Here is a 9668-nt window from a genome sequence, read left to right as displayed (position 1 = left end):
GGATTTAATTGTGAAGTGATATCCAAAAAGATCTGAAAACTTAACAGAGACAACATTTTTCTTTCCTAAACGTAGGCAGTTGATTGATTACATTAATCATTGAGCATATTTCTAATTATCTTATCCAACAAAGATAGTTTGTTGTGGTTTGATTCCACAAAAGGAAGTTTATAACCGCAGAAAACATTATCGATCTACTGTAAATCATCGTCATCGTTTGTGACGTAATTCTTTTCAACAATGTATGGAGGCCATATTTTCGGGTGAAGTTTCTGTCAATTACAAACCCTGTAGTTTATAATTTATTTTAAGTATCTTATTCGATGAAATAATATACAACATTCCAATATCTATTACTTTTAAAAACTGTTTAGTATCAATTTAAGATGGAAGAAAAGTCAGCGCTAAAAGAATTGGATTCCTGGATTGAGCAGCTCAATGAATGCAAGCAGTTAACCGAAAATCAAGTGAAAACTCTCTGCGAAAAGGTAGATATTGATGCATTGCCTTTGGTTTTTGATTGCTGTATAGATGATTAAATATGAAAATTTTTAATATTAAATTATTTTTATAGATACTTTTGGTTACTAATTTCATTTCTATAATTTTTTATAATGCACTTGGTAAAAAAGATCAGCATTGCTTTTCATTTATTAAATGAAGGAATCAAGCCTAAAAGAATTATTGATGAGATTTGTTTTGAATTGGAAGCATTGTAATAACTTCCATCATGATACATCTATAAATATATTACTATTCAGTTGCATTAAGATAAAAATTTGTTTCTATGTGAATCACACTGCACTATTATGATCTTTATTATATTGAATAAATGTTTTAAAAAATCAGATTCAGAAGAAAAAAATTTTTTAGTCAGAAATTAAAAACGATTTGTTGGTGGAACATTATTGAAAAAAGTTTCCAATCTTGAATTTCTTTGCTAAGCTAAATAATATTCACATATACTACAGTTGGAGGTTGCAGTTTCATCACTTTTTTTTTCCCTTCGTTTTTTTTTTTTTTTTTAACTACACGTAAATTTTTATTTGTGAGAATTTTTATATGGTTTCCTTTTTAACTAAAGGATATTCTAACTCACCACATGTTAATTTAGATTGATATTATTCCTGTTATAAGGAAACTAATTTTGAGTGTTAGATTATGTTTATTATATTATTTATGTTATGTGTTTTGGTTCTAGGTCAAACAAAGTTTATAGAAATCTTATGAATAATGTGCAAGTTTTATAAAACTCATATAGGAGGAAAATTACTTAAGTATCTGTATTAAACTGACTGCTAAGAAATAAGAGTGATCATATTGATAGAAAAATAAATTTTTAATAGTTTTAAAATAGCGCCTTTTGTGACAAAAAATCTTGCAAATCAATATAACTGCAGCATATAGTTTATAATGATGATGATGATATGCATGATTTTTTCTTACATAGATGGTATTAAAATTATACGCATATTAATTTTTGTTTTGTTTTTCTTTTAGCTGCATGCTAACATTATGTTCTATTATTAAAATACAGAAGTAATGTGCAAAAATTATGCAAGTAAATAAAAAATTAGGATAAGTTCAGGCTATTAAGATATTTTTATAGAAGGCTTTTGCAAAATTCAGAAAATAAAACCTATAGTCTTTTGATTCAAATGTGTGATAACTTTGTAAAATTCCTAACTATTTAATAGTAACTTGCCTCTTAATAGCTTCTTCATCAAAATATTCTTAAGCTTCAAATTTTGATAGTCATTTTATTCACTTCATAACATTATAAAGGTCTTAAGCCATTATATACGATGTATCTCTAATTTTCTGTCAGCCCTAAAATTTCAACTTTAAATTAAAATGGAAAGGATTAAACTGGGAATAATAGGAAAAAGAGATTAAACTGGGAATATAGGAAAAAAAATTTACTGAATCCAAGCATTTTTTTTACAAGTAAGAGTACTGGAAATATAATCGTTAAGTGTTTCTTATGTTCATTACAGAATAATTTTCATAATTTAGGCAATATCTCAAGAATTATTCAACAAATATTACTTATATTCATCATAAAATTTGGTTTTTAGTTTTATTTTCAATGGGATTTAAATGACTTGAATAACAATATTTTATTTTGCTTTGATGTATAAATATACTAAAATTATGAAGTTAAATTTTATACAGTGCTTTGGTTATTAAAGAATCATACTATGTGAAATATTCTTGACACTTCAACTTTTAAATAAATAAACGTTTTTATCTTCTGCTATTAAATCTGATTGATTTATGAAGCTTTCTATTGAACAGTTTAGAACAATTTACATTTTCATAATCTTAGGCCGATCAGTCTTGACAAACCCTGGCCGCTGATTTGGGTATAATTCTTGAGACGGTCTATGAATTATCAAAAATTGCCCATTTTTATAGAATAGGTGCATTCAAATTTTCATAAATCAATTAGTTTTAATGACTGATTTAATTGATTAGAGTGCAACTCTTTTTATTTAAATATTAATGTCTCAAGAATATTTTGTTAAATACTAATCACAGAGCAGAGAATCTAGATAAAAGTTAAACATTCGTAATTTATTATAGTATTTATATACTCAGGTTACATGAAACATAATTATTCACTTCAATTAGACCATTTTAATGCATGTATTTCTATTACTAAAAGATTATAAATTAGTTGTTGGATCCTGAATTGAAAGGATATATATTAAACCATGTTTGCTTTAAATAAAACTTATTTATTGAATTAATAATGTAGATATTATAAAAAATCATAGTAAACTTTTTTTTTTTTTTAAGAAAATATATTTCACATTTATTTCTGAGCATATAGTCACATGCTGAAAATTATATTTTTCTAGTTTTAATTTGTAGTAATAGTTAACATGCTTTTTGATTTGAGATTTTGTAAAAGTGATGACAACATGTTGACAAAGGCTAAATTTTTTTTTCTTTCCTCTCCTTGCATGCGTAACTTGCTCTTGCAGGTTAAATTTTATTTTAATTTTTAGCGAAATAAATTGTTAAAAAATATGACTATATTATTTTTTAAAAATTCGTTAAAAATAGAAACAATTTATAAGTTAAAGTATTTTATGTAATTAAAAAGATAATTTTTTGAGCTTTAATTTATTATAAAAATCATGTTTGGGAGATAAAATTTTCAGAAGTTATCACTGGAATTTCACTTAATTTTTTTAATTAAAAATTCAAAAAATCGCTCCAAGTACACATGTACAAAATTTGGTAGCTGTAGGTCAAACAGTCTGACCTGTAGAGCGCCAACACACACTTACACATATTGAGCTTTATTGTAAGTATAGATATAAATGGTAGGGACGAGAATATGTAATCAACTCCTGCAGTGATTCTGTTTCCTGTTAACATTTATAGATAACAAAAAGGAAAAAGAAGAAAAAATTGAAAATGATTAGTGATTTAGAACAGCATAAGTGAGAAATTGAGGATTGAATTACAAAATGCTTTGCTCACAAATGCTCAAATTCTTGAGCATTTGTGAATCAAATTAAAAAACTATAGTTTTTAGAATAATTTAACCATCAAATTATGCATTTATAATAACATACTACTTTTATCAGAATTATTAGCTTTTGGTCTTGTGTCAGAATGTGTTGTGTTGTGACTTATAGCACTTTACAAGCCTGCTGACAGTTATCTCTCAGTGATTTAAGCCGAGTGGGCGTCTCTTGTTTTTTCAGTAGCATCAACTAGGGCAAAGAGTACGACTTAGCTACTTCATGCATTACATTTGCTTTCACACCCTTTTTACAGGGGGGGGGGCACATTCACACACCTCGCAAATAGAAGAAGAACCATACCTGAACCGGGACCCTAACCCGGGTTGCCTAGATCACGGGAAAGATTTGCTACTCGTATGCCAGGATGCTGGCTTATGTCGGAATACATTTCAATAAATTTTGTTTGCCGCCCAAGTCAGTTTAGTTATAATTTTCACTCCGTGTTAATCATTAATTCCAGGTGAAATAATATTATGATAGTAAAATAAAATTAATTATTCAAAGTGATCAAATAAGGAACCATTTAAATGAAGAAAAATTTCCAGTATTGCATAATTGACAAATTAAAATTAGTCTTATCTACCAGTTAAAATAAATTGGTGAATTCCTTTTTTAAAAAAATATTTATTTTTAATGAACAGTAGTAGCTATCACAAAAAGAAAATGAGTTTTAATATTTATAAAAAAAAAATTGAAATAATGGAAATGGCTTGAATATTGTTGTGATATGCTATTCCTAATAATTAAACCTGCATACATGTGTGGAGAAATTATTTCACAAATTTTAACATTCTACAAGAAATATTCTCATATAGTTGCTCAAATCTTGTCATTATTGTAAAATTTATAATAATCAAAATTAAATGAAATATTTTATGTTAATAAATATATTTGAGTTCATGTGTTTATTGGTAATATTTTAAAGTATAGAATTTAGAGCAAAAATTCATGCCTGTGTTTATTTTTTTAAAAATCAAACAGTTAATTTTATTTTGAATATTTTAGAAGTATCAGAATTTGGAACTGATCAATCATGTTTTATGTCTAGATGAATATTTAAAAATAGTAATTCATTTGTTATTATTTGTGTCATTAAGTATTGTAGAAAACATTTTATTAAAACGTGATTAATTCTTTTAAAGATGTTTTTAATTATACAAGTATTTGATAGCATCATTGTTTTCTTTCTTGACTTCGGCTGCTCTATTTGTATTACTAATGTTGATAAACATGTTTTACAAATGGCAATCTTTTTGGACCTAGGGTAACTAAACTTTTCCATTTGATTAATTATTATTATTTAGAATTTCTGTTCCCTAGTGCTGTATTTGTGTACTTCTCTAATATGCTTTCATTTATCTAATTCACATTTTTTTTTTTTTTTTTTTTTTGCAGGCTAAAGAAATTCTTGCTAAGGAATCGAATGTTCAGGAAGTTAAATGTCCGGTAACAGTTTGTGGCGATGTTCATGGCCAATTTCATGATTTAATGGAATTATTTAGAATTGGTGGAAAATCTCCAGATACCAATTATCTGTTTATGGGTGATTATGTTGATAGAGGATATTATTCAGTTGAGACTGTGACATTGCTTGTTGCTCTCAAGGTATGATTACATCTTTATTGAAATTTAAATGACTTGTGTTTTAAAAAAAATTATTGGTTAACAATCTTTTTTTATATATATATAGGTGCGTTATAGAGAAAGAATAACTATTCTCAGAGGCAATCATGAAAGCCGTCAAATCACCCAAGTATATGGGTTTTATGATGAATGTCTTCGAAAATATGGAAATGCGAATGTTTGGAAATATTTTACGGATTTGTTTGATTATTTACCATTAACTGCATTAGTGGATGGCCAGGTAAACTTAATTTTTTTATGAGTAATTATTATAATAACTATTTAATAGTGTTATATTTAAACCATGTATATTTTTGTAGATTTTCTGTTTGCATGGTGGACTTTCACCATCAATCGATACCTTAGATCACATCAGAGCTCTTGATCGTCTTCAAGAAGTTCCTCATGAGGTAAATCTCTTTATTATTATATTTTTTTATTATTATTATTATTATTTATTTAAATTTAAGTGTATTTTCTTGCATTTCTGTACTCTTATTTTTTTTTCTAAAGGAATTAATGTAATATAAATTTTTGTCCAAGGAATATTGTACATCAGTATTGAATATCAGGAGTGACTGAGCAGTGTATTCAGAACTTCTTTCAGTTTTTATTTAATCATCAAAGTTTTTGTCCCTTCCCCTCTTCTTCCCCAGATTTTTTTTTTTTTTTTAATTATTCTGGTTAAACATAAAGCTTATAATATAATTCTTAGTTTGTTTGTTTTTGTATGTATGGTTACAGTAACTCTCAGATATGGTAATCCAGAAAGTATGTTACAATTTTGAAAGGAAAATTTTAATGTTTATTGGAGTTTCTGCATTTATCTAAGATGATCCCCCCCCCACACACACACACTAAAAATCTCGATTATAAGACTGTGCCATAATCATACCGCACAGCATCTACAAATTTCCATAGTCACTATACAAATTAGGTGAAAATTGCAAAATTGATCATGTATAGTATGAAAACTTTAAAAAAAAAAAATGCCTAAGACCCCTTATCCAAATTTTCTCTCACAAATACAGATATAATTGCTAATCAGTGAAACAAAGTTGTAAATGCCTAACAAATAGTCTTAATTTGTTTGATCAACAAAATGTGAATTGTGTGATTCAAAAATCAAATTGTGATTTTTTTAAAATTATTTCACTTATATAATTAGTTAATAAATGACTATTAAATAATTTTGATTAATGTTTGAAAATATTTATTTTAAAATTAAATTAAATAGTTATTTTTCAGTAATTTGTTCATATTATGCTATATATATATATGACATATTTGTAAGAAGTGTTATTAATGATTGGCTACCCATTGTTGGAGAATATGCATATTTCTAACTGGAGAGATATATATTTATGTGACATTCAACCTAATTTTGAAGATTAATTTTTGTGATTCCAAGTGTTGCATTTTTGTTAATTTATTTATTTTGGATGGAGAGGCTTCTAAGTAATTTTGGAAAGAAATTAAATGCATTCCCTGAACGGAATGCTTTAAATAAATTATTACATACATAAAAGCTACTGCTAAAGATCTGTCTTCATCAGGTTTAATAATTTTAATTGTGCTTTATTCTTTTAGTGTTGTGATGAAATTGCAAGATAATTTACCAAATGCAATTTCAGATGATGAAAAATTTATTACATTAAGAAATTATCCATCTGGCAAGTTATTCATTATTTTTTTTTCAGATAGAACTTGAAAAGATTTGATGTTAATTTTTAAGCTGAAGTATTCAAACTATTAATAGATGAGGTATTGAAATGCCTAATGTTGATCAAATTAATTTATTTTATTTTACTTCCTTTCATGGAACCACTTATGATTGACATTGAGACAAATGAGCATCTTTAAATATTGATAGTCTAGATACATGATGTGTGAATATTATTTATTTTCTTTTTAAACTATAATAAAAAAAGAAAAGAAAAAGGTTGCCGCTGTTATATTTTTAGAAAATAACTGGACATCTTGAAAAAAATATTTACTATGCTAATCTTTCTAATCCTGATTTCACTTCCACTTTACTGTTAATATGAATACTTTAAATTAATGATTAAATTTAACTTTTTTTAAATGGCTCCATTTTTCTTTGTGAATAAATTTGTTTTAAAATATGCATATATGTATGTTACATTAACATTCAGAATAATTTAAATCTTCACTCCATGCCAGTTTTCAAAATTTTTTAATTCTTGCTTTGCCCCAGGTACATATACACCATAATATTAAGTTATTGAAATCACTTATGAAGACTTTTAATACCTTGATTATAAACTTAAAAGGCCTGAAATCTTAGGAATTTGGCTGGAAAAAATTATTAAATTACTGCTCAGTTCTGTTATGGTGTGTTAAAAATGAACTCGTCATTGCCACTTTATTTTTCTGTATTTGTGTGTTATTTTTAAAGTTTATTTGCTACTTTGATTTTGAAAGATTTGTTTCATTAATTTCTTATATATATAACATGGGACATATTATTTGATTAATAAGTTAGCTTGCATGCATAGCTGAATCTAAATGTTTTGAATTGGTGGATTTCTGTCATTGTTTATGTTAATTTTCTCCCCTTCTCTTTTAGGGTCCAATGTGTGATTTGTTGTGGTCAGATCCAGATGATAGAGGTGGCTGGGGTATTTCTCCTCGTGGAGCTGGTTATACCTTTGGCCAAGATATATCTGAAACTTTCAATCACAGTAATGGATTAACCTTAGTTGCTAGAGCACATCAGTTAGTGATGGAGGTAAAAAGTGGTATTTGTATTTATATACATAGATTTGCATAAATGGTGCTTTTCTAGAATTTTTTGATTACTGATATTCTGAAATTTTAATATATCCTTAACTTATTTTCAGGGCTATAATTGGTGTCATGATAGAAATGTTGTTACTATATTCAGTGCACCAAATTATTGCTACCGTTGTGGCAATCAAGCTGCTATCATGGAATTAGACGATGCACTAAAATATTCGTTGTAAGTTTTCTAATTTATACACATGAATTTCTTTGTGTAAGATTGTCAAATCTAAAAAAATAGTTGTAGCTATTGTATCATAATTTTTGAACAGATGTTAGAATCTTTTTCTAATGATTTCTCTGCAGGAAATTGAGTTTTTTTTTTAAACAGTGTTTGTTTTTACTATCATATAAAGATTTTAAATATTGCTTTATTATAATCTTTCGAAAATATATGCTGCATTGAAAATTCAATTGTTTTGCAATTAATTTAGTGCTCATTTTAAATAATCTGCTCTACTTATTCTTCTATCTTTGTTTAAATGAAATTGAAAATAGCAGTTCTTTCAAATTATATATTTATTGATAAATTAAGCAAATAAAAAGTGACGTATATTAAAGAATTTTTTTAGAATTCATATAATTTGATTGTAGGTGCACGTTTTGTAAGTAAATAATTGCAAAGATAATTTGCTTTCATTTGAAATACAATTTTGATTATACTCAAGAATTGCTATTAATTGAAGTGATTGTATGATTTATATATTTCTTGCTTTTAATATAAACCTAATTGCTTTTCAGTCTTCAATTTGATCCAGCACCTAGAAGAGGAGAGCCCCATGTCACACGACGTACTCCAGACTATTTTCTGTAAAAAAAGAAAACCAGTGAACTATTTCATTGTTGTACTACCTAGATTCTGGATAACTTTTTATCGGCTGCAGGAGTGCAAATTTGTCATACATTTCAGAACACAATGCATTTCTTGCTGTTAATGTTTGTGGCCCAATTTTTGTGTCATCTAATTTTTGTGCAACACTATGGAGTAGAAATCTATTTAACTGTAGCAGAAACTTTCAATGTATAAAGTCTGATTGAACTTTTTTTTATATAACCATGATATCTCCATTTTTATTATCACTTCTGGCATCCAGTGTGAAATAGTTGTGCTTAATGAGTTACTACTTATTGTTCTATATGCATTACAGTTTGCAGCATGATTATTTTGTTTCATTAAAGAGAAATAATTTTGTGTTCTGTGGTTGGCAGTATCAACTTGGAACCCTTAACAATCCATGTAGCTCTGGTATGCATCTTATAATCTAGTGTGAATGCCTATTTTGATGTAAGTTTTAAGTACACAGAAATTTAGTATTTTCATGCCCAAAAGTCCTTTAACCGTGTTGATTATTATTGCTGGTATCAAGCCATTTCATATGGTAAAAGTGGACCTTTTTATTTCTGTACTCTCTGGTTTAAAATTGCCATGTACAGTTGATAATAAAAACTCATATTGTTCCTCTTGGTATCTTTTCTCAAAAAAAATTCTTTGTTTGTCAATATTGATGTAAATTAATTTCCCTTTTTTAAATATGTATACATTTAGTTAAAAGCAGAAACATTTTTATTACAGTTAAGTACATTTCCAATTTGATGTCCAGACTAATTATGCTTTTTTTCCTACACCATCATGGTTAATAAAAGATGCTATAAATCTGCATATAGAATTATATTAATACATGATTACTTCACTATTTT

At 26.8% G+C, this 9668-nt stretch overlaps 1 protein-coding gene across 1 annotated transcript; it reads left to right on the top strand.

Annotated features, from left to right (window-relative positions):
* The first annotated feature begins 226 nt into the window (after positions 1 to 226).
* Positions 227 to 9429, top strand: LOC129957145 (serine/threonine-protein phosphatase 2A catalytic subunit beta isoform). The gene is made up of 7 exons (XM_056069315.1): positions 227 to 488; positions 4938 to 5147; positions 5233 to 5406; positions 5486 to 5575; positions 7756 to 7917; positions 8030 to 8148; positions 8712 to 9429. The coding sequence occupies exons 1-7, from the start codon at positions 387 to 389 to the stop codon at positions 8782 to 8784; spliced, it is 930 nt and encodes a 309-aa protein (XP_055925290.1). The 5' UTR covers positions 227 to 386; the 3' UTR covers positions 8785 to 9429.
* The last annotated feature ends 239 nt before the right edge of the window (positions 9430 to 9668 follow it).

The sequence above is a fragment of the Argiope bruennichi genome, chromosome 2 (assembly GCF_947563725.1).
Source record: "Argiope bruennichi chromosome 2, qqArgBrue1.1, whole genome shotgun sequence".
NCBI lineage: Eukaryota > Metazoa > Arthropoda > Arachnida > Araneae > Araneidae > Argiope > Argiope bruennichi.
This window is presented reverse-complemented; position numbering and strand designations above follow the sequence as displayed.